Consider the following 24783-nt stretch of genomic DNA (forward strand, 5'->3'; position numbering starts at 1 on the left):
CAAAGGGTGAGTACACCACCTTGCCCCCAGCTGTCAAGCAGCCAGTTGTGTCTGTTTGGTTAGTCAGTCCAGGGGTGGCATAATACATGCTGCAGCCCCTGGGAGACTTCTGGGTACACCTCAGCCCTGGGTACAGGGACTTGGAAAGGGCCCAGTGCCAATTCAGTACCTGGGTACAATTTGGAATAGAGAGAACAGCTAGGCTGTGGGTCTGATTAGCAGGCCCACAGCCAGGGAAAGTCGTAAACCAGTGAAGCAAAAAGCAAAAATCTGGGTGATCATAGGATTGCAGACCCTACTCTCCTACAGTCAGTATCTGCCTTTATTCTCTACTTAAGGTCTTATCAACATGCCTTCTAAAAAGCTTCTTGTTGTTGAACGGCATGTCAAGAAATGTACTTTGGCCCTCCTCTTACAAAGACAGGCTCTTCAGCCAATGCTACAGACACAAACCTGCTGCACAAGCCATCTGGGAAAATGCTACACTGGACTTATCCAATGCTGTATCTATGACACATTTGTGCAACATAGCTTCCCTTCTGCCTTGTCAACTGACCCAGGATTACCAGGTTGTTGACGCTTTTTACTAGGCGGCTGCCTTCCTTAGGGTGTATGCACATCTACATCCTATGTCAAGAGGGACTGAACTAGGTGTAATCTAGAGTTGTGACCATCTTTGAGCTATTATTGCTCAGGTTAAAGAGACAAGCTTGTGTGACCTTCAAGTCTATGTCAGTGCTGAATCCGGGGCTCTGTATTCTTCCTCTAGGTGAGGACCTATTGCTTGCCTTGCATCCTTTACTTACATCAGCTTCAGCTCTCCTACAACAGTCTAGAATATGGATAGATTTCACAAACTAATGTTTTTGCATAAAGTTGTAGAGAAATCACAGACTCTAGACTGACTCCATTGCGAAGTTGAATTGTTTTTGCGCAGTGGAAACAAGTTATGTGGTCAGGCAGGGAATCTGCCTCAGACCGCGTGTTTTGGTCTTTTTCAGACACCATGCAGCACTACCATTCCTTGCTGGCCTGGTCATTCATTTCATCGCCTCCGCCTTGAACTTCGCCTCCTGCTCCCTCACTCTCCTGTTCTTTGTAATCAAAGCCGTGAAGTCCAAGGGGAACATAGTGTGGAGCTGGCAGCAGAGGCAGCTGCAGTGGTTGGAGAGGTGGCAGTTGTGTTTGTGACTGAAGTGCATTGAAATGTATAGTTGTGGCTGAGGTGGATTCCTTGCATAAATATTCTCCATTATAGGCTGTAAGGAAAGATAAAGAGCTTCAAATGATATGGACAGTGGGTAGATCCCAGGGGTTATATTTGGGATCGGAGATTGGAATATAATCTCTGAGAGTCTTTCACGTGGATCTGTCTGGGATGATCAAACTTTGGTGAATGGTAGTCTCTAAGTTAGTCGTCCAAACAGTGCTACCTCTGCTGTATACCATGGTGCAAGTCCTTTAATGGAAATGGTTCACACCTGGCTGTGCATCCTCTTCATCTCCCATATTGTAATCCAATATCTATTAAACTGTTTTGGGCTGAGGCAATTTCCAAAGTTTGATCCTGCACTATCTTCCAAGTCCTCTTCAGGGTGTCAATACAGCTCAGAGGCAGAGACAACTTAGAGATCAAGAGAAGCTGGTACTGCTCTGTCCTGCTGAAGTGAGTTTTCCACTATCAACGGGTGAAAGTGATAGGCCAGTTGACAGATTCGCTGGCAGTGCAGATGAAGTGAGCACTGGGTGGACATAAGGCTGAGCAGTTCATGAGGATGCTATCAATGACCAAGAAATTTTTAACTCTGCTTAGGTCACAAGTTGCGTAGAAGAGTTCATCAGCACTGGCATAATTGTTAGGGTGGACCTGTCAGTTGTGGAACTTCCATAGAGGAGTTTGCAATCTCAAGAAAAAGACGAAAAGTGTACAGCCGACAAGACAGGAGTCAACAGCACCTGCAGATGACAGTTTCAGCTTTTTGGGAGCAATGGGTAGGTTTGCAATCAATGAGAATATTGTGAGATCTTTGGTGTAATGTGATATATGTGGCTTCATGATACAGTGATCTATCGCCCCCGTGCATTGTTTTACTGTTTTCTGAAATGCAATAAACAGATTTGAACCAATAAAAAATGTCTGTCATTGTAAGGAAGAATATCTTTCTTGGCCCAGAGAAAAAAAGAATTCAATGCAAAGTACTGTGGAAACTGCGGCTGGTCCATAATATGCAAGGAAGCAAAAAAAAAACATTCTTGAGATAAAGCACTCTGAAGCAAGAGACAGAGCTGTATTCTTTCCAATGACATGAAGTACAAAACAGAGCTAAGATGCTGATCCAGCAGGTTACCAGCAACAGGTAATCTAATACCATATACTCACGTGGGCCCATAAATTAATTCATATCACACTGGTAATAACCGCTGGGGTCATGTTTTTGTAATTCTCTAGATTAGTTATCTTTAGTCCATAACTAAATTTTCACTGCTCAAAAGTTCTTTCATCTGGTCAATGGACCATTAGTTAAACTAGTTGATGGTGAAATTACATAAGATTTCAATATACTTACACATTGGAAATGATCACAGAGTCGGGATGTCTATTACATTTTTATCTCAGATTAAATTCATGTGAACCACTTATACAGTACAGAACAAACTCCGTCTCTCACTGGAAGGAAGATTCAAATAATCAATCAAGATACGTTCATTTATACTTTGCAATGACACTGAATGAAAGGGTGAGGATAGAGAGAAAAGCACATAAGCGCAAATACAGATATAGATTTAAATACCTAGAATGGTGTGAAAACCAACTCCCAGGCCTAGGAATTGGTAAGGGCCCCCCAGGAAAGGTCTGGCGAACAAAGACTTCAGAGCAGGAAATCAGGACAGGACAGGCGATCTCTATATCTCCGACATTTGCGAAGCATCCCTCTCTGACACGCTCCTCCTCCTCGAGATTCTTCTGCGATCTTCTAAATTAATTTGCTTAAGATAATTGGTTCAGTAATTCGATTCTTCTTCTGCATCTCAGTCTGGGACTTCTCTGTGCTCTCGGACAGCATCCAGGTCTCTAACTAGCTAACTAACGCGACTTCAATTATACCTTTCTGTGTGCTAGTCCCACCCATTAATGTTTCAAACTTATGAAAATTCTAACTCCGATTGGACAGGCAAGGGGAGGTCATCATCACACCATGCTTGTTTCCCATTATTTTCTTTCAGCTCTTTGTTTAAAATCCCACCCCTTAAGTTTTATATATCAGTCTTTATTTATTTTATTTTATTTTTTACATTTGTATGGCGCGCAGCTACCCAAAAAGGGTTTCCCGGCGCCCCACCCGTATACACAATGTAATTGTCACATATTAGAAGGAAAAAAAAACGTTGTTCTTGTGCATTACAGTGGACTGTCGTTCAGGTTCCCATGAATGTAACCATTTGCAGCCTTGGCCGATGGTCAAGTTGACATGGTGTCTTCCAGCTAAGTTGCACTATGCATGTGCAGGGGAACAAGAGGGACTAGACTGTGGCTCACAAATGCAGGCCCATAATAAGCACTATTGAAAGAGTCAAAAAGACAAATGTTAAAATAAAACATGAGTGGTTTTACTGTATACCACCTATCTCTACTCTAATCCCATTTACTTATTATTATTCTTCCCGCATTAGCATTAGTAGAATAGCTGAGTTTAGTTTTCTAGCAAGCAGGTGGCAAACATGTGAGTTTCAAGCGGCCATCTAGTTAGCTACTGCGCAAGTGCAGAAAGTTCCCTCCAAGCGATAGATGCGTCATCATTACATGTCGTGTAAATGCATGTTAATTTCACAATACAAATTTTAGTACGAGGTTAGTGGTTACATGAGAAGATTGCATCCGAGCAAGTCTCTTTTTCACAAGCCCTTGCTCCATCAGTGCCATCAAGGGGAGTGAAGTGCATAGTCTTTTCACCTCATTGGCATAGGTTTAGTCTATTTTAAATGTGGTGAATGTCACTAAGCAAACAATATTGTTTGGTCTATGGGCACGTTAATACTGTTTATTGCTATGGTTGTGCAAGTATGCACCCCTGCCCTAAGCTACCGTAACACAAACCTCTACTTCTTCTGCCCTGAGTGTGCGCGATAAGTGAAAGCGGAGGACTGCTTAGTGTAAATGGCATATACTGAACCCAGAGGCGGTGCTCTGATCTGGAGTAGTCCACCATGCGTGTCTTCCTTATAAATAGAGAATTCTGTTTCCTTGTCGGCTGACATGAGCTTGGCAGTGCATGCCTGTTTTCCCAATTCTTTGCACAGAGCAAGTAGCCTACCAGCCTTACCACTCATGGTGTGCCTAACCTTACTATTAATCTCATGTGACCGGTTACCTTCGACATACAGAGCGTTTGAAAAGCCCATGTATGTGGTATAGATAGATGGTAGTATGTACAAGTGCAGTTGACTTAGTCAATAGCTCTAATCTTGGGTCGTCACTGTGAGCAAGCGCTATAAGATGGAAGTTTTAGGTGGCCTGTGAGGCTGGCATTGTGTATTACTAGCATTCATGAGGCTGTGTATGGAAACAGAATCTGAAGTGAGGAAGGGTGAATTTAGATGGGGAGAAGTAACCTTGTGCTGTGTGATGTGTCCTGCCTATTTATCGTTCCAAGAAGCCAGCCCAGTTTTTACACCCCAGAGAAGCTGCTCCCAAAAGGCTGAAGTGTATCCGGTGAAGGCTTCTCTTCGTGCTCTTGTTGTTAGGTCACTTCCAGTGGAGACGACAAATGTCATCACCTGGAGACAAAAAAATGGCTGCTCTGGAAGAAGTGATGTACAAAGTGACGGGCCCCCTCAAGCAGCACATGTGGAATACACTGACCAGGTTTGAAGAGAGGAGCATTGGGCTGAACCGGCCAGTCAGCATTCCCGTACTTCACTCTGACAGGTATAAGTGACGCGCCACAGGGTGTTGGGGACGTTTTGGCACCCTGGGCTGATATCCTTCGTGTCCAGGCTCCCACAGGTGAGGGTACATTTTATTGGGAAGTCTGTAACTATCTACTGGAAGAAGCTGTAGGTAGTGGCGTAATGAAACTGGACTGCGGTACCAGAGTTTTCTCTGCAGAAGGAGTTTATTCAAATGAAGAAACCCAGCTGCAGGTGCCTGGCGGAGGAGCTGCCTGGAACAGCAGGCTGTCCACAAAGGAATTGTCAGCTCGCACTAAGAGCATGGCAGGCACTGCCCACAAGTGTGGTGAACACCCTACTGATACAGGGCATGTCCCTGGTTACTATGGCGACCAGAGCGGCGCAACCGAGGGAAACTGCAGGAACCTACCCTAGCAGGACAGTAATCGGTCTACCTGTGCAAAGTGAGCTGTGACGAGAAGAACTGCGCCTCATGGACACAGCCATGAACCATCTGTTACTCAAGAAGGACGAGGCACCAGAAGGAGCAGCCGCTCTCAGACATGAACTTGACAACTGTGATCCCGCAGCAGCAATCCAGGTCCAACAGTGGGCCTGCCTTCCCTCCTGACTGACTAAAACCACAGGCATAGGTCAGTCTTTAGTGCATGTGTCTTGATTAGTGGCCTGAGAAAGCCACTGATCAAGATGTGGGCTCTAAAGACTGACCTACGGCGCCCGGAAACAGGAACTTGTTCACTGCTCACACTGTGAGCCTGCACCTGCCCATTGTTCTCCACTTATAGTTAGCATTGTCTGACGTGTAGAACCGCATCGGAGGACCTTGTGTCCCCTGACTATACTATTGTGGAGTCGTTGTAATAAAATGTTTTCTCTTTTTATTAAGTCACAGTTCTGACTGGACATTCCCTGAGTGCAGTGCTTAATTTGTAATAAAATAAAAAAAGAAGTGCAGGTGCTGAAAATTTTGCCAAGGAGACCACAGCTGACTTCTTCCTCCTGTGAGCTCCACGTTCAACACTCTCACTGCCTCAGTCTCCATCTTCTAACCTCGATCTGTTGTCTGTACAGTCTTTGCTCTAAGTGCCTATCCTCTCGCCTCTCTAATTGTTTTCTATCATCTTTGTCACACCTGGTGTGTTACCTTATTCCCTGAATTTCTGATTTGCCCTCCATTCATTCTAGCCCTGCCCTTTTTCCTCTTCACTTTTATCCATGCTCTGCTCTCCCCTCGAATTTGGCTCTTTACTATCACTCTTCTAGCATTGATTAGGTGTGTCTCCGTCTTATCATTTGTCTGCTTTTTTTCCTCTGTCCTGTCCTCTACATCCTTCCATTCTATCTTCTCTCTTCTTTCTTAATGATCTCTTCTTCACATCATGGCTGCTTTCTCTTTGTATCTGATTTGCTCTCCTTTTCTTCTACGTAGCTCCGTCTTATCTCTCTCCTCTCCTGTTACTTTCTCCTCTTTACTCCTGCTCTCGCTCTCATCTATAACACTGCTGCTGCCGGTTATGCCGGTCGTCAGCCTTTACATGTCCCTGTTATTTTGTACTCTGCGTTTTCCTGTTGTCATTCCTAAAGAAGTGAAAGATGGCGTTTTACTTTCTTACCTACACCAAGTGCAAAAACAAAACGTACACCAAATGAAAATATTTTTTTTCCATATATTATTCAGTGCGGTATGACTGGGTTTATTGCAGAACAGACGGCTGCTCGAGCACAGCAGGTGATGTCACTGCTAGTGCTGCCTGTAATTAGTAGGTCCAGGGATGGGTATGGCATAGGCATCCACTGCTCAGCTTGCTGTGACCCTGCCTGGTACAGCACAGGCATTGTGCCCAGCCGTAATGCTGCCAATGCCGATAAGTATGGATGCGGTGCCTACTGGACTCACGCACGCTCAGCAATTACCATGCTGTGCTGCTGCGCCCAGATTCTACAGGTGACGTCATGGCACACAAAAGTTGTGTTGGTCCACCGCCGCATCGAGCACGTTGAGGATAGCAGCAATGCAGGGCTCCAGGATATGCTACTCTGGCTACGCAGCAAGTGGAAAGTCCACATTTACTTAAGTTTATTCTTCCTCAAGAGCCCTCACTCCCAAGTTCCAAATGCGCTCTCACAGCTTCCTTGCCTCAACTCCGTCATGAGCCAGCCCTCAGCCACAATTATCCAATGGGAGGCTTAGGCTCAGGCAGTGGCAGGGTGCAGCAGACTTCGGGAAATAGAATGCAAGCCATAGTTTGTCGATGACTTCTTGGATTTGTGATCGGCAGGATGACATCATCACTAACGTGGCGATACACAATCATGCCTACCTGGACAGGCGTATGCTGTCCTGTCTATGAACATTTACCAGCCAGTCACCATGAAATGTATGTTATTCTTTTTATTTTGAATTTGAACAATTAAGATTGAGACCACCACCTGCAGGGTCAGAAATTGTAGCCCTGGCCCGGTGAAAGAAGTGCCGGTGCTGAGCACCTGCTGAAATTAAGCACTGCCCGAGTGTATCCTACTGGTTGTGGAGTTCTGGCCCTCTAACTCCGCACCCCCTCTCTGAGAAACCCTGGGACTGCTTGCCTCACGACTCTGATAACTCAGCACCAATTACCCCCATTAAACTTAAACCTCAGGGCCCATATTAGACCGGGCCCGGTGAAATCGAAGGTAACATACTTACCCCTATGATTAGTCTCAGTAATCCTTGTGTACACCGGGGTCCACAAACCATCAGACACTGTGTTAAAATGCCTGCCACAGCCAGCCTGAGCACAGGAAATGATTCAAGAATGTGCATTTACCAAAGCTCCGATGCAGGAAACAAAATCCCACTGGGCAGTGCGAGCAATCGAAAAGAGCTGTTCATGGGAAAGACTGGTGGTGTTTCAGGAGCAGCTTGGATCTTAATCTCCGTGAGAAGAGAAATCGTTACCAGGCAAACAGCTCTCCACGGCTCTAGAGGAGGCCAGCACCCAGGTTATCCTTGAAGTTGTAGAAGGACAGTTGAACCATCCCTGGAAGGCTGGCTGTAGATGGTGGGGTGCCACACTGGCCAGGAGAAGATTTACGTCTCTGTAAAACAAAGACTACAACAGTATGTTGGATAGGGTGACCAACTGGCATGGGTGCAAATTCAGGACGGCGAGTGTAAAAATTCAGGACAGAAGGTCAAAATTCAGGACAAAAATCTGCACTAAAAGGTACGTTTTATAGACACATTGGAGGAGGTTGCGCAATAGTATACAAGTAAGTAAATAGACAACCAACATAAGTCAAAATAAGTTTATATTAGGTTGAGACACAGTGCACTTCACGTTTTTCGGTATGCGCGCAGCTTTGAACAACTGTGCAGGTTTTTTTTAATGGTATTTCATATGATCATAATCTACTTATATGGTTACTGCACTGGATGTTAAGTATGATATTTTGTTTACAGTTCATGGTACTGAGCAGGCACAACAGCCTGTCTTCAAGTGTGCATCCCAGTAGCAGTACAAATGGTATCCGCATTTACACACCCCAGGACTCTGCATTTGCTTTAGTAGCTCTTACTACAAAGTTGGAGTTGTTGAAGCCAGTTCTACTTTAAACATTAACATTGTTTAGTCAAAATAACCCACACTTCAATGAATTCCTACAATGGTGTATATATTTTGTCCTTTATAGGATTGTCATGGTAATGCAGTGGAAATGCTTGAGGAATGCTGAAGCCCTAGGTAATGGCAAAGCTAGCACTTCTTAGGCAACGGTGGTTATACAAAATCAAATTATTGAGAAAAGCATCCTCCTTAAAAATTGCACTTGATGGTAAAAAATATTTCCTGCATTACCTTTTAGATGCAGAACTAAATATGTAAAGAAAGTAGCCCTTCTATAAACTGATAGCATCTCAGATGTTTCAAAATTGTGTATGTGCCTAATCTGTTTTGCTGTAACTTGCTTTCAAAACAAAAGAGCGTTTTTTGCTTGCCCTAGTATTAAACATCTGTGAAATAGCATGCCTTCTTACATTCTAGTTCACAACATATTACTGCATTACGTCATTTAAAATAGGACATCAAAACCGAGAAACTCAAGAGAGCCACAAGAAGCAAGTCAGAGAGATGAAGGGAGGGAGGGTGGGGGCATGGACAGTGAGTGAGCCAATATAGCAAACATTTCGAGATGAGAGCCTGCATTGGTAGTTAGTTACACCAGAAAGAAGAAACCTTTCACTTCAGGCAGTTTAAAATGATCTCTAGCAATGAACACCCATTTCACATTCAATCAATCAATGCGCATATTGACCACTTGCCTGCATTTACATTTCTATGAAGCAGCCCGGCACCCTGGCTGCCACTCCCACTGAATCACTGCACAGGAGACCCCATCCGTAACTTTAGCCTGTGGGCTTAAGGACAGGCTAAAATTACGGACAAATGCTGTCCGTGGAAACTTCCTTCACGGACAAGGGACATTACAGTATATTCACGTTCAGTCCGTGGAAATTACGGATGGTTGGTCACCCTAATGTTGGAAGCTCGACAACTTCCGATTTGACCAGCCTTATCTGGCTTTAGAAGTAAATGGGCTTTAGAGTTTTACTATTTATGTAGCAGGCGCCTGCGCTTAATAAAAGTTAATTAAAGGTCAATTGCACCCCCTGCCCCAGTTCAAGAGATATGTGATGTTAAACCCTGTGATTCCATCGAGCGCACGTCCACTATCCTCATTATGTTGGTGATATGGCACCACTTTTTTAAAAAAAAACTTTCACTAGTGGCCTGTGAGGTAGCAGCAAACAGAACTGAATACTATCATACAAGCACCGCCTTCTAACCCTGTGCCCGCCCAGTCTAGCGCTGTGAACAGTAAGGCACGCTTACCTAGGGCGGGAACTAGCATGGCTTGGCTCGGCCCAATCCTGGTCGTCATCTGGTTAGTCAGAAGGACCTAAGTGCAGAGAACAGAAAATGCACACGCAAATTACAGCACAGAGCTAGTACGTGAAATCGAACGAGGATGAAGGCAGCATTACAGAAATCTGGAACACTATCTAAAGTCAAATATCTCATTGTTTTAAGATCGCAAGGCAAAGAAAACAAATCAAAACACGACTGCCCGCCTCCCCGCGTCATGTCAGATCTGCTTGTTGCCATCAGCACTGACAACGGTCACAGTCTCAATACCACACAGTGGTGAAACCATCGGCCCGCTCCACCCTACAATAAATGACCGGCATGGTAGACATAAGTAGATGCTTCCTGACCACAATCTGCAGAAGAAAATACTGCGGGCGCGTTAACGGGAGCAGAGGACGGGCTGACATTCAAAAGTATAGAGAGGCTTAAGTAAACAACGCTTACGCAGATCTTAAGCAGCAATTTCATTAGTATTTCGCAGGTAAAACAAGGTCTTGAAATCAATCACCCATATCGTACATATCAATAGCTTGTCTGCGCCATCTAGTGGCAATATTGGGGCATTAAAGCTATACCTCCATCAAGGAGAGACTAGAATGGCGAACGACAAATCTCGATGACTCCCACGCGTCTGGCATTTATTTATTTATTTATTTATGCGTTTTTATATAGCGCGGACTTTACCCGAAGGTGTAAGAGCGCTTCACAAAAGGAACAGTAATGGTACATGAGGAGCAACTTACAAGTGAACAAATTACAACAGCAAACATTAAGTTACATGAGGAAAAAGTGACAAATGTGAGCAAACAATATACAAGAGGTAGCAAACGGTACATTATAGGAGGAAAAAGTGACGTGTGCAGGTTACAAAAGCGTACAAAGTACAAGTAGCGGTAAAATACTGCAATAAATGGAGGACACTCAAACACAAGAACAAACGTTACGTAGGCTATGGTGGCACTTGTGCAGGTATCTAAAGCAAACAAAATGTGAGAGGTAGCAAACAGTGTGTTACAAGAGAAAAGTGACGTGTGCATGTTACAAAAGAGTACCAAACACGGGTACAAGGATAATACTGCAATAAATGGCAGACACTCTGAATCAAACACAAGGACAAACGTTATGTAGGCAATGGTGGCACTTGTGCAAGTATTTAAAGCAAAAAAAATGTAAGAGGCAGCAAACAATGTGTTACAAGAGAAAAGTGACATGTGCATGCTACAAAAGAGCATCAAACGCAGGTAGAAGGATAATGCTGCAATACTTGGCAGACACTCAGACCACAAGAACACACTGGGAAGGCACTTCCATAGTCATGGAGAATAGAATTTTCTGTAATGGAAGGTCTTCCTTCAGGTAATAGAGAGGGCGTAAATTAAATTTGGAAGTGTCTTTGAAGGAGGAGAACTTGAGGTCAGTTTTGAAGGCCTGGGAGGAGGTGGTAGTCCGGAGCTGAGGCAGAAGTGAGTTCCAGATTCTCACCGCGTTGCCTTAAAAGGATTGGGCCATCGATCTTTCCTTCTTGAAAGTGGGAGGTTCGAGCAGTACATTTTCCGCATTACGTGATGGTCTAGAGCCTCCAGAGAGTATCAGTTTATTCGCCAGGTAGCGAGGAGAGGAGGAATGTAAGGCTTTTTGGGTGATACAGGCAGTCTTGTAGATAGATCTTGCCTCAATGAGAAGCCAGCGGAGGGTGGATAACATGGGTGTGATGTGGTTGTTTCTTTTGGCTCCAAAAATTAAACGAGCTGCTGAATGGAGAACAGATTTAAGGGGGGACAGATGGGACTTGGGAAGGCCAGTAAGAAGAGCGTTGCAGTAGTCAAGTCTGGAGAACACCAGCGATTGGACCAGGGTTTTAAGGTCTTGCTCCGGGAAGAAGCGACAAATTCCCCAAAGAAGGCGCAGTTGGTATCGAGCAGACTTTGATTATGAGCTGTCGACAATGATGGGTTTACTGTTAAGTAGATTCATCTGATCCATCCATAATTGAGCCGGGGAGGAGAAAGCGAGGAGGAGAGGAGGAGGAATTCTGTTTTGGAGGGATTCAGAATCAGTTGATGAGTTGACATCCAGTTTTGAATGGAGTCGAGAGTAGAGCTTAGGACGGAGAGAGATCGTGATTGGAGGCAACCTTGAGGTAGGTTTGAGTGTCATCTGCATAGAGATGATAGTGGATCCCGGATTTACTAAGGAGATTTCCCAGTGGTTCTAAATAGAGATTGAGCAATGTGGGTGCAAGTATAGAGCCTTGAGGAACACCTTGACCGACTGCCAAAGGAGATGAAAGACTGTCCGCTATTTTGATCATTTGGGATCTATCAGAGAGGAAGGAAGCAAACCATTTAAGCACAGTGCCCTCCATGCCCATTCTCTGTTGGAGAGTGTTGAGGAGGGTGTTGTGATTGACAGTGTCAAAGGCTGCAGAAAGGTCATAGAGTATTAGAAGACAAGACCCCCACGAGTCGAATATCCATAGCGCGTCATCAATCACTTGCAGCAGGGCTGTTTCAGTGCTGCAGTTTTGGATGAAGCCAGACTGAAAATGATAAAGAAGATCATTGTCCTTGATATGACGAGAGAGCTGTTTCGCTACACATCTTTCTGTGATCTTTGTAAGAAAAGGGTAAGTTAGTGATGAGGCGGTAGTTGTTGAGGTTATTCGCATCACATCTGCAGGGAGTTTTTTTAGCAGAGGGGTGACCTGCCCAGTTTTGAAGGAGACAGGATGGGAGCCTTGACAGAGGGAGAGGTTGACCAGAGTGGTCCAATAGGAAAGAGAAGTCAAAGGCAATGGCACTAGGGATGGGGTCAAGGGAATGGTTGGAGGGTTTTGTTTCGCGGATGAAGTTGAGTAGGGCATCTTCAGAGATGGGGTCAAAGTTCTGCCAAATGGCTAAGGATTTGTGCTCCTCTGGAGGGGTAGGATGAGCGACATGGTTCATCAGTGATTTCACTTTTTCGTCAAAGAATTTAGCAAAATCCGCTGCTTTCTTTGTAGAATCCTCCAGCTTGGGGGTTGGAGGAGAGCAGTTGGGATTCTTGATGAGATCGAATAACTTTTTTGGTCTATTTTTGGCTAAGTCAAGGAGGGTTTTGAGTGCGACGCTTTCCCAAGGAAAATGTGCTTCTGGTACTTGGATCTTGCTGAGCGAAGCCTGGCCAAGTTATCAATGGATGGTGCATGCCTCCATTGTTTCTCCAGGAATCTAAGGTGCTTCCTTTCCTCATAGAGGGATTTTTTGAACCAAGGTGCTGAGGGAGTGGGCCTTTTCTTTTTGCTTTGAAGAGAAGCAACGTTCTTGATTTCGACTGCAAGGACTGTGAGGCATTGGGAGGTGAGTTCGTCAACATCTAGGTTCGGGTCTAGCCTTGGAAGTGATAACAAAGCTGATTCACAGAGGGAACCAATGTCAATGTTTTAGTGTCACGGAACCAGGAGGTAGCCCTCTTAGGTTTGCCAAGAGTTATAGAATGTGATAGGTGAAGAGAGAAATGGGATGCGGAGGTGGTCAGACCAGTCTACATGAATAGGGGTAGCGATAGAAAGTATGCCTGCTTTATAAATCACAAGGTCCAAGATTGATCCCTTAGAGTGTGTTGATTCAGTGCAGTGTTGCAGAAGAGTCTTGAGACGAGCCCCAGTGGAGATTGAAGTCACCCACGAAGATCTGATTGTCACTTTGCGAGTATTGGTCGCTAATGAAGTCACTGAGTTCCTCCATAAAGAAAGGGCCGCTGCACGGCGGGCGGTAAATGGCATGGAATCTGAGGGGTGAGCGGTGGTGTAATTGAAGCTCAAGAGATAGGCATTCAAAAGTGCGGAAGGAGCTGATAGGAAAAGCCTTAAGTTGAAGGGCGTTTCTAAAGATGACTGCAACACCTCACCCAACTTTTTCAATTCTGTCATTCCTATGTAAAGAATAGCCTGTGGGTAGTAGGAGATCAAGCATAGAGTGAGAGGTATCGTTGAACCAGGTCTCTGTGAGGAAGAGCATGTCTATGTTGTGAAGGGTGATGGTGTCTGCGATTTCAAGTTTGTGTTTGATTGCAGATTTGCAGTTGTGGAGCAGACAGCGCAGCTCTGACAAGACCGTTTTGGTGACGGGGGTACTTGGGCTCTGAAGGGTGATAGGGATATTGTTCTTATACGGGGGTGCTCGGGGGGGTTTAGGTGGATGCTTGGTTCTGACAGAGGAGATGGTCGGAATAGTGTAGATAGTAGGGTTACTAGGAGATGCAGGTTGGAGAGGGGGGGCGTTCAAGGGCTTGTGTGAGTTGACGAGGTTTGCAGACAACAGGTTATGCTTGGTTATTATGGGGTGCGAGGTGCATCTCGTGGGAAGGTGAGAGTTTTCCAAAGGAGTTGACGTGAACGGAAAAGTGGAAATCTTGGAGCTTAACAGTGAAATGGTAGCTACAAGCTGGGAGATGGAGGTGATAAGAGAGCCTAGCTTGTTTTCCAGTGAGATTAGGGCAGAGCACGGATGGTTGGGTGGCTCGATGGAAAGAGGAGGGGGTGAAATTGGTGGTGGAAGGCAGGGAGAGGTGGGGGGACAGGAGGAGAGTTGGGTTATAGGGTTCATAGGTGTGGAAAGGTGGAGGTTGAGAGTGGGAGTTGGTGTATCATAGGTGAGGGGGGAGTTGTCTTTGTTGGCGTTGGAAGAAGAAAAGGAATTAAGGACATAATTAGGGGGAGATGGGTGAGGATCGAGGCGGTGATGCAGAAGGAGAGGGGAGGACTGCGTGGAGTCATAGGAATGAAGGAGGTTTGGGAGGAGAAGAGGGGAGGTGATTGGAGAGGTCCTGTCAGCTTGGAGAGGTGGCTGTGAGGGAACAGGCATCTGGCAGAGTGAGGGGGGTTGGGAGAAAGGGAAGTTGAAGAAAGGAAATAGTTCTGCTGGGCCAGAAGGAGGGAAATGGAAAGGGTTACCAAGGGGGGAAAGGGGTTAGCACAGCAATGCTGGAGGAGTAGGGGGAAGGAGAGAGATGCAATGGGTTTGTGGAGAAGTCGGGGTAAATAGTGAGGGGAGAAGGGGGTAGAGAAGAGGGGGAGAGGGAAGAATGAGGGGAGCATATGGAAAGTTAACTGGGGAGAGGGTTGGAAGAGAGGTGGACTAAAAAGGGGGGTGGCAGGTAGCAAAATGGGGGAGGAGATGAGATTGGAGTATCGGGACGGTGCAGATTGGACGAGGAGCATATCAGCTATAGGTAAGGCTGACGTGATGAAGGGGGCATACTGTGAGGGGGGAGGAATGGGAGAGGAGGGCATGGGGGGAGGGAAGAGGGCCGACCTGTGCTTCTCGAGGGTGCAGCCTGTTGGAGTGTAGGGGGGGTCAGGGGCGGAGAAAGGGAGTAGTGGGTGGAGCTTGGTGAAAAATCAGGAGAAAACCTGGTTGCAGAGGAGGGGAAGAGTTGGTCAAAGAGAGAGAGACAGGCGTCTTTGCCTTGGATCATGATAGCACCGTTATTATAGAGTGAGATAGTGAAAGAGACGTTGCAAAATGCAGAGGGGAAACTTTTTAGTTGTTTCCCATGCGGGAAGGAGGAGGAGGAGGTGACGTTAAGGGAATTATATAAGCTGGTGGACTAAGAGGGAGTGTCATGAGTGAAGAAAATTAAATCGTTTTTGAGCCTCCCAAAACGACCATTGTAAAATTGATCAACAAAAAGGGAATCAGGGAAACATTCAATAGTGTTATGCTTCAATCGTTTTACTGAGGCTTTAGTCTGGCCGGGAGGATACACGATTTTGTAGCAATTAATTCCAGCCTTAACTCGAGTGGTGGCCATGTTGGGAGAAAGAGGAGAAGGAGGGTGGGGGGGATATGAGAAGGGTGTCACTAGGATAGCGGTGGTGTGGCGAAGTATAAGGGCAAAAAGGGGGCACATATTCCAGATGTCGGGTGAAGATAGCTAAACTAATGTGCTAATGTGATTAGGAACAGGTTGTTACTTCAGAGCAGAAGAAGATGGGGGCTTGGAAGTCCCTGTGATTCCGCTGGTATTTGTTGGGCCCTACAACTAGGTATACATGATGCCACCACACCTGGCACTAGATAGAATTTACAAGGGAATTGTTTACGTGTGACAGGGCCAGCTGGATCACTGTCAGAACCATCACAAAGCAAATTTAGTAAAAGTAAAACAGATCGTAGACGAACACCCAGTGACAATTGGTGCTCACTGTGCTTAGCATCAGCCTGTAACAAAAACCACATTTGGCCTCAACCGCATCGTTACAATAGGCTGTAACCAAATTGTACATCTCGCAAACTTCCCATAATTCTCGTGACATCTCTGATTATTACCCATAGTTCATATAGTTTTTTTGCACTGGGATTTTCATTTTAAAATCAGTACCAATATTGACTGCACCTGTAACGAACAACCCTGACCTCTGCCCCACAACCTAAACTTGCAAGCAAGCCCATACCTTAGTCCTATGCATTCCACAAAAGAGTATATGGTTTTATTTATCATGGACAGAGAGGTGGTACTACACGTGGTAATACCACCATATAAAAAATAATGAAATATAATTCTTATGAATGGGGATTAACAGCAGCAGCACGGCATGAGGTTGTGTAAACTGTATTTTCAGAGAACCAAAAGATTACTTACAGCTAATTGATGGTCATTGGCTGCGCTGATCAGCTGCTGGGCCAGACCATTCAGGAGCCGTGTTCGCAAGGAGAAGTCATCAAAGTCATGGCGGAACGGGAAGGCGATGCTGTCAATAATAATTACCTTGACCTAGGACACAGAGATTACAAATTAGATAAAATACATCATCCAGAAAATGAACATGCTTCGCTCAAGGAAAGGGAAATATGTTTTATGGAAGAAATAAGAGTGCCAAGTTTGCATGTGGTCGGCTAGAAAGCCACAAACTCTTGCATTTTGTCCACGGTCAGGGGCCAATGACACAGAAACGACCACACCTGGAACTCTGTATCACACTCAAGTCTCTGGCCGAGGAGCCCAGTGAGACAAAACACAATCCACAGGCATAGGAATCAAATGGTTTCCTTGAGGCACCCTGGCCAACCAGGGCATTAAAAGAAAATGGAACGAAAAATCAGCAAAAAACAGACAAACGTCCTACCAGGCAACACAAGTAATAATTCATTTTAATATTTGTCTATAAGATGCTAAGCACATAAACACACAACATACACCAAAACTCACCCTCTAGAAATTAACAAAGGAACTAGTAGAGCTAAAAGGCCAGAAGAAGCTAAACCCATCAAGGAAGACATTTGAGACAACTAACAACACTTGGGAGACAAATGAAGTTGGAAATGAATAGGGAGAATTTTGCGCTAGCATGGAAAGGCGCTTGATACGATAGGGAGTGTGTGGAGGGTGCACGAATTCCAAGTATGTAAAGCACATGACTATATCTCTGAGGTCAAATATGAAGAGTGGGGTAATACAGTAATCTGAAGAGAATCTACAGCGTTCCACTAATTCAATCAAAGGTTACACGTGACACCAGACATATGAGAATGGGATCGCTAGAATACTATTTAGAGGTGACTGCCTTACCCAAACTAATGGAGCTGGATAGACACCAATTCAAGAAAACCTAGGAAGATTAAAGTGTTAGGACCTGAGTGGATTACATTCAACGCTATTCTCTCTGTGTTGGGTCCTGGCTGGAACCGCAAACATTACAACCACAATTGCAAAGGCCCAGTCGGGGCAGTGACCGCATGTCAGGCGCCTGTGGGCGGCTGCATCTGCCAGCCCGTGTAGGGTTACTTCCAGTGCTTAATTTCAGCAGGTGCTTTCAGGTGCTCAGCACCGGCACATCTTTCACAGGGCCGGGGCTACAATTTCTGACCCTGCAGGTGGTGGTCTCAATCTTAATTGTTCAAATTCAAAATAAAAAGAATAACATACATTGCATGGTGACTGGCTGGTAAATGTTCATAGACAGGCTAGCATACGCCTGTCCAGGTAGGTATGATTGTGTATCACCACGTTAGTGATGATGTCATCATGCCGATCACAAATCCAAGAAGTCATCGACAAACTATGGCTTGCATTCTATTCTCCGATGTCTGCTGCACCCTGCCACTGCCAGAGCCTAAGCCTCCCATTGGATAATTGTGGCTGGGGGCTGGCTCATGACGGAGTTGAGGCAAGGAAGCTGCGAGAGCGCATTTGGAACTTGGGAGTGAGGGCTCTTGAGGAAGAATAAACTAAAGTAAATGTGGACTTTCCACTTGCTGCATAGCCAGAGCAGCATATCCTGGAGCCCTGCATTGCTGCTATCCTCAACGTGCTTGATGCGGCTGTGGACCAACACAACTTTTGTGCACCATGACATCAGCTGTAAAATCTGGGCGCTGCAACGCAGCACGGTAATTGCTGAGCGTGCGTGAGTCCAGTAGGCACCACATCCATACTTATCGCATTGGCAGCCTTACGGCTGGGCACAATGCCTGTGCTGAAGCAGGCAGGGTCACAGCAAGTTGAGCAGTGGATGCCTATGCCGTACCCATCCCTGGACCTACTAATTACAGGCAGCACTAGCAGTGACATCACCTGTTGTGCTCGAGCAGTCTGTTCTGCAATAAACCCAGTCATACCGCACTGATTAATATATGCAAAAAAAGCATTTTCATTTGGTGTACGTTTTGTTTTTGCACTTGGTGTAGGTAAGAAAGTAAAACACCATCTTCCACTTCTTTAGGAATGACAACAGGAAAACGAAGAGTACAAAATAGCAGGGACATGTACAGGCTGACGACGGGCATCACCGGCAGCAGCAGTGTTATAGATGAGAGAGAGAGAGAGCAGGAGTAAAGAGGAGAAAGAAACAACAGGAGAGGAGAGAGATAAGACAAAGCTACGTAGAAGAAAAGGAGAGCAAATCAGATACAAAGAGAAAGCAGCCATGATGTTAAGAAGAGATCATTAAGAAGAGAGAAGATGGAATGGAAGGATTTAGAGGACAGGACAGAGGAAAAAAAGCAGACAAATGATAAAACGGAGACACAGCTAATCAATGCTAGAAGAGTGATAGTAAAGAGCCAAAATCGAGGGGAGAGAGAGCAGAGCATGGATAAAAGTGAAGAGGAAAAAGGGCAGGTCTAGAATGAATAGAGGGCAAATCAGAAATACAGGGAATAAGGTAACACGCCAGGTGTGACAAAGATGATAGAAAACAATTAGAGAGGCGAGAGGATAGGCACTTAGAGCAAAGACTTAGGGTACAGACAACAGATCGAGGTTAGAAGATAGAGACTGAGGCAGTGATAGAGTTGAACGTGGGGCTCACCGGAGGAAGAAGTGAGCTGTGGTATCCTTGGCAAAATTTTCAGCACCTGCACTTCTTTTTTTACAAATTAAGCACTGGTTACTTCTAACTACATCACGAACAACAGGAAAAGTCTGTGACAAGCACTAAGGCCACCCTGACGGCTCTGACAGAGAAATGCACTCATTTAACGAGAACTGATCCACCACTTGTGACAATACCAAAAACAGAGACTGAGCCGTAAAGTCTGAGCACAATAACTTGAGCAGTGGTAAGTGCACCTGAGCCACAATCATGGTGGGAGCACCTATACCGTGGGGTAGGTCCCTGAACTTGGATAAAGGGAGGCATTGGGAGAGATAAAGGCACATAACTGTCTGCCAGCACCCAGGGTCAACACATTGAATTTATTGTAATAGTATGTAGTATTTGGTTCCAGTGTGCAGTACAGTACTTTTATTTCTCAAAAGAGAAGCACTGAGGTGAACATTCAATTATTGTACTGCTGAGTATTTATTGAACTTTAAGCTCGAGCATCCCCCACACTCCTTTCCCGAGAAGCACTTCTGCTCGCAATGGCTCCCATGGAGAGTCAAGTCATGGATGGTTTGCACTCGGCCCAGTTTGCAACCATAGTAGGTTGGACCCCAGACTCAGAGGCAAACTACTTCTAGTCCCCATGGTTAAGGCCCAGTAGACCCTGCCTTCCATGTGAAAACCCAAATTTGGGGTTGGGAGGTGTGTGCGTGCGTGTGTGTGTTTTTACAGACAGCCATTGGTATGTTAATACGACATTCACATTTTCCTTCCGCTGATCACAGCTTACAAAATGGGATCGTGGGTCAGCACATGTATGTAATTGCCTGTCTTCACTGTGGGCGACTGCATTTTGCTCTTAAATGTGGCACATGTGCAAATCCTCCCAAAAAGTAGTCCACTTCAGTGAGAGGGATGTAGGTCAATTTCAGCTTTCATTTAATTTTTTTATAGTTCATTTGTTCCTTAATTATTCTTTTTTCCAAACATGCATGCCATGTCTAGACGGTGGTATTTTACTTCTTATTACTTCTACACTTGTAATGCCTGTTGCATGTGATTGCAAAAATGTGTACATTTGTAAAAAAGCCGATTTGCCAAGGCTGAACCGGTTGGCTTTACTAATGCTCATTTTCAATGTAACCCTCTTCGGGCCACCACTTCCATTACCTACAATAAGGCAATTTTGTGTTGCCGCCTAGTGGCGCTGGTGCTCGATTGCAAGTAAGGCCACTATACTGCAGCTTTAACTGTCTCGCCAGACTGCTGTGTTTTAAAAAATCTTAATAATATGTAATGTGCATTTAAAAAAGGGGCTTTTGGTCGTAGTATTCATCTATTGGTCTGTTCAACTGTCATTCACATTACGCTTCTGCCCACAACACACAATAGTGTGGAATGGTCATCCCGATCAGTAGTAACGCCTCACTGAGCAAGTAACATTTTGCTTGCACACATTCGATATACAAACAGTCAAAGGGATGGTGTGACAACATGTGGTTTATTATAAAATAAACAACTCAATGCTGCGTATAGAGATGCCCAATAATAATACGCCAGCTCCCCATGACTTAAAAATAAATCACATCATATGCAGCACATTCAACAAGTTATATACGAGTCAATGTAAGTATAATTAAAAGACAACCCCAAATGCGCCTTTTAAAAGGTTTTCGCTCCCTGAGCATCTTTGCCTTTAAAGCAAAAGAAGAAAGAAACACGGCAGATTTCCACTTCTGGTCCCAGAACAGACAGTAGTGTTTCGTGTCCAGGAGGGAAACAGAGAACAAGCATTTACAATGCAATCGGTCTCGCACGGACATTATTTTGAGCTAGTGGCATTGTAACTGTTATTGTTTTTTCCCCCTTTGTGAAGCATTAATTAAATGGTGTAAAGCATAATGGCAATAGTTCTCTTTGTTGTAATTGCGAAATCTATTGCATTGCATTTGTACTAGTGTGAGTTTTGTATTGTAAATGATAGTGGCTTCTAGTAAGGTTTCTTTTTTATCACATTAATCTAATGCATTAAAAAAGTTAATACCTACTCATTTTTTAATAAGTACTGAGTGGATATCACAGTAAGTGCAGATATACCGGTTATATTATTATCACTGCATATATAGGTGGGAGATTAGTATTCCTGCAGATATAGGTGTGTGATCATTTTTTGTTTAGATAGGTGTGAGATTACAATCACTGCAGATGCAGGTGTGAGATTATCATTATTGCAGTTATAGGTGTGAGATTATTGTCACTGCAGCTATAGGTGTGATGTTACCATTACTTTTTGATAGGTGTGAGATTAATATCACTCTTAATTGGGCCTATGATGTTTCCGAGGGTATCATGATAAGTTGCATTGTGTGGTGCAATTGTTACGCCCACTGTTTAAGCGCCAAGGGGCAGTTCAGTTTGTAGTGGTGCTACTTAGAGCTTCTTGAATTGCACGAACCAGGAAAGAGGTGAGGCTAGTCTGATGTGGGAAGTGGTTCTTCGTGTAGGAAATGTGAGGAGGGACAGGGGGTAGGGGGGAGTAACAGGCTCGCCATGGAGATGTTTGAGAGGGGTTTGCAGGAAGGACTGAGGGGGGCTCTGTGAGGAAGCCCCGCCCCTTGACACCAAAGTGTAAAATTCGAATGGAATGTGATAAACAAGCAGGAGGTTATGAGGGCAGCACCGAAGCAGGTTTGTGGCCACGAATAGCTGCCCTAGACCACTCAAACCAGGTAATTTCCCACCTAAAAATGTTGCCAGGTTCAAAGTTTTACAGCTCGGAGAGAGTTGGAAAGAGTGATGTGCAATGGCTGTGCTATCCCGCTTTTCAACCTACAGTACTCATGATGGAATGATAATCACGACTTTTAGGTGAATGGGTCCTACCGGTGCTCAGCACGGCAGTTCTAAAAAGCAGCTGCTAAGACGGGTCCCCATCAGCCTCTCCCTTTTTGCCCTCATCCTCAGGATATAAAAAAAATCTTAACTCTGCCCCAGTACCAACCTTTACTACCTTTGATGTAACTTCTAACAGATTCGTTAAAGTTCTGTCACAGTCTCCTCATTTCAAAGTAGAAGCATTTTCAATACTATATACAACTAAGTCATAGTTGTTGCTAATTTTATCTTATGCAACTAACAACCCACCCTCCGGCGTCTCCCCAGCTCTTTCGGCCTCAGGCATGTCCAGTAATGTTACCCCGTAGCCCACGGACCCTTCGTGTACCTTTTTGCTGTCGTGTGAAATGCCCCTCTCCCCGGGAGCCAGTGGAATGCCCCAAAAGCAATGTAAAGTCTCTGGGTGCACGTACACGCCCTGTGTCTGGAAACCGAAAGCATATTAAATAAGTTACAAATGGAGGAAGGCCACTTCTATAACCTTTCTGTTTGCCATTCCTCTTTTAACATGCTCCGGCTGATTCAATTAGAGCCGCAGCAGTAATTGAAACACTACTAATCGTTAGCTCACACTCTTTATGAAAATATCCCTTGTCCTGCTCTTCCGAAGAAAAGCATCGCTGTCTGGGGTTCGGGCGCGTGAGTGTCGAGGAGTGATAAATAACAAGCTGCCGCGCTGCCTACCCAAAACAAGCAATACACGAATGCGAAAAAACACATGGCCCCTGCGCGCGCTGACTCGGACGCGAAACGAAAACAAGACAAGTAACCTGATACTGCTAATTTGAAACAGATGGCCCCACTAAAGATAAGAAATTGCTTCACGACAGCTGCAAAGCAGACGATCCTGTCCGGATGGGCCAGCCGAAAAGGGTAAAGGGCAGCAACAAAAAAAACAAATTTTCAATGGCAGGCCACCGTTTAGCATAAACAATGACGCCAACCAATGAAAAAGAGGGGCGGGGCTTAAAGTCCCCTTCTGAAATCTCCTCATTAACAATATGTCTTGAGGCAGAGAGTTGATGAAACTATAGTACACAGGGGCAGCTCAGGGGTTTCCTTTCAAACCTTTTCCTTCCGCCTTCTCCTCCAAAACCTCCTCCATGAATTTCCAGGAACCAAATGGGTGACAAATCTCTTGGAAAGTCCGTTAAACAAAAATCATTGCTATTTCCACTCCTCCACTGAAGAAACAAGCAATAACAAGGCGAGTAGGTCTGTGAAACCTACTGGCATGGACAATGCTTTTTTTTCACTCTAGAGGGCCACTTTGAATGTGCACTGATTTGCGGTAGAAATCTTTGTACGGTTTGTTAAAACTTGACACAATTCACTGAAAGATTGCGGTAAGGGATAAAGTGCATATAAGGGGTTGTCATTTTTTAATCTGATTTCCTAAAAAAAAATGCATTAACCACTTGGTTGTTAAGCCTTCACATGTCCCCATTCCCAGTACTAAGCCATTTTTTGCATGTTTGGGGTAGCCTGTGCTTGTATCAATGCTAAATTAGAGTCTTTTTTCCCAACACCCTGAGGATTCTGAAGGCATACAGGGAGTGTAAATTCAGCTGGATGTAACTGAGATAATAGCCAAAATATATTTGGGGGGGGGTGGTTAGAAGGGGAGTTGCTGTGCAGGAATGCATATCTTTTTAATAATTCTTAAAATGATATCTATGAACGACTAGCTATTCTAGGAGCACCATCTTTCCACCTTTCAGGAAAAAGCTGAGTTTTTTTTACTGGTGTTTCCATTTTTCTAAGAGCTAGTCCAGTTTTCCGAATTTTTGTGGTTTCAACCCACTTGCAGTTTGTGGAGGAAAAACGTGTGAACTCTAAGGGTGATCCCGGAAAGATACACATTTATGAAAACTAGACAAAAATTTCAGTTCAGCAAGGGGTCTTTTATGTAAATCCCTCAAAGTTTTCCAAAGAAGCTAATCATTGACCCAAAAACAAATCTTTACAATATTTTCATATGGAATTTTTAGTCATGACAGACTATTTACAAAATCAATTTACCATTACATCCAATAAACCCTCTGGGATGTGGAACTCCTATAGCCGAACACCCAGGACATATTGTTTGGGGTCAAGGGCAACAAGTTTTCAAGTGTATTTTGTCTTTGGGACAAGAAGGCCCAACCCCCTGCAGCACAAATCCTTTGGCTGCCAGTTTGCAGTACAACATTATGGATCAGGGAAGGGCACAGTCTGCAAGTTAAGGTAATATTTTTATCCATATGTTAATGCTGTACAAACTTATATTCATGGTTCATTAATTGACCGCTTTTATTATTAGGGTGAGTGCTCAAAGTAAATGTTGTAAGCTCTAACTGCACTACTGACAGTGGGTCCAGTATCAAAATGTGTACACCCATTTTCAAAGTTTAGCAATATGAGGCTAAGTATAATGCTCCCAGAATACTCTCTGACTTGCTGCAAATATTTGCAGAAGTTTGAAAGCAAGATTAATGATTCTTTACTTTCAAAATAAAATGTTCAATAAAAAAATAAAAGCAACAAAAAAATATTTGCTAAACTACTGTAAAAACAACGGACAGAGAGATCATGGTTTACGTCCAAGGCTTTGACTTTATTCTCCTACAAAAGACATGGCTAGACAAACCTTTTCATTTATACAGCTTCAAAACTTACCATTTACCAGCAGTAAAAGGCACCAAATACGGGCACCTGAAGGGTGGACTAACAATCTACTTATCTATCAAGAGCATTTAGGCAACCAAGGTTGTAGAGGTTAAG

The 24783-nt window shown here is 44.5% G+C and overlaps 1 protein-coding gene across 2 annotated transcripts in view; it reads right to left on the reverse strand.

Annotated features, from left to right (window-relative positions):
* Nucleotides 1-24783, reverse strand: part of RAD51C (RAD51 paralog C) — a 581015-nt gene that overhangs the window by 380904 nt on the left and 175328 nt on the right. For both annotated transcript variants that reach the window (XM_078679855.1, XM_078679854.1), the window contains exons 5-6: nucleotides 16443-16574; nucleotides 9783-9849 (exon numbers count right to left, since the gene is read on the reverse strand). In XM_078679855.1, coding sequence (XP_078535981.1) covers nucleotides 9783-9849; nucleotides 16443-16574 — 199 coding nt within the window. The remainder of the gene's footprint in view (nucleotides 1-9782; nucleotides 9850-16442; nucleotides 16575-24783) is intronic.

This window comes from Lissotriton helveticus, chromosome 3_1, assembly GCF_964261635.1.
Source record: "Lissotriton helveticus chromosome 3_1, aLisHel1.1, whole genome shotgun sequence".
Classification (NCBI taxonomy): domain Eukaryota; kingdom Metazoa; phylum Chordata; class Amphibia; order Caudata; family Salamandridae; genus Lissotriton; species Lissotriton helveticus.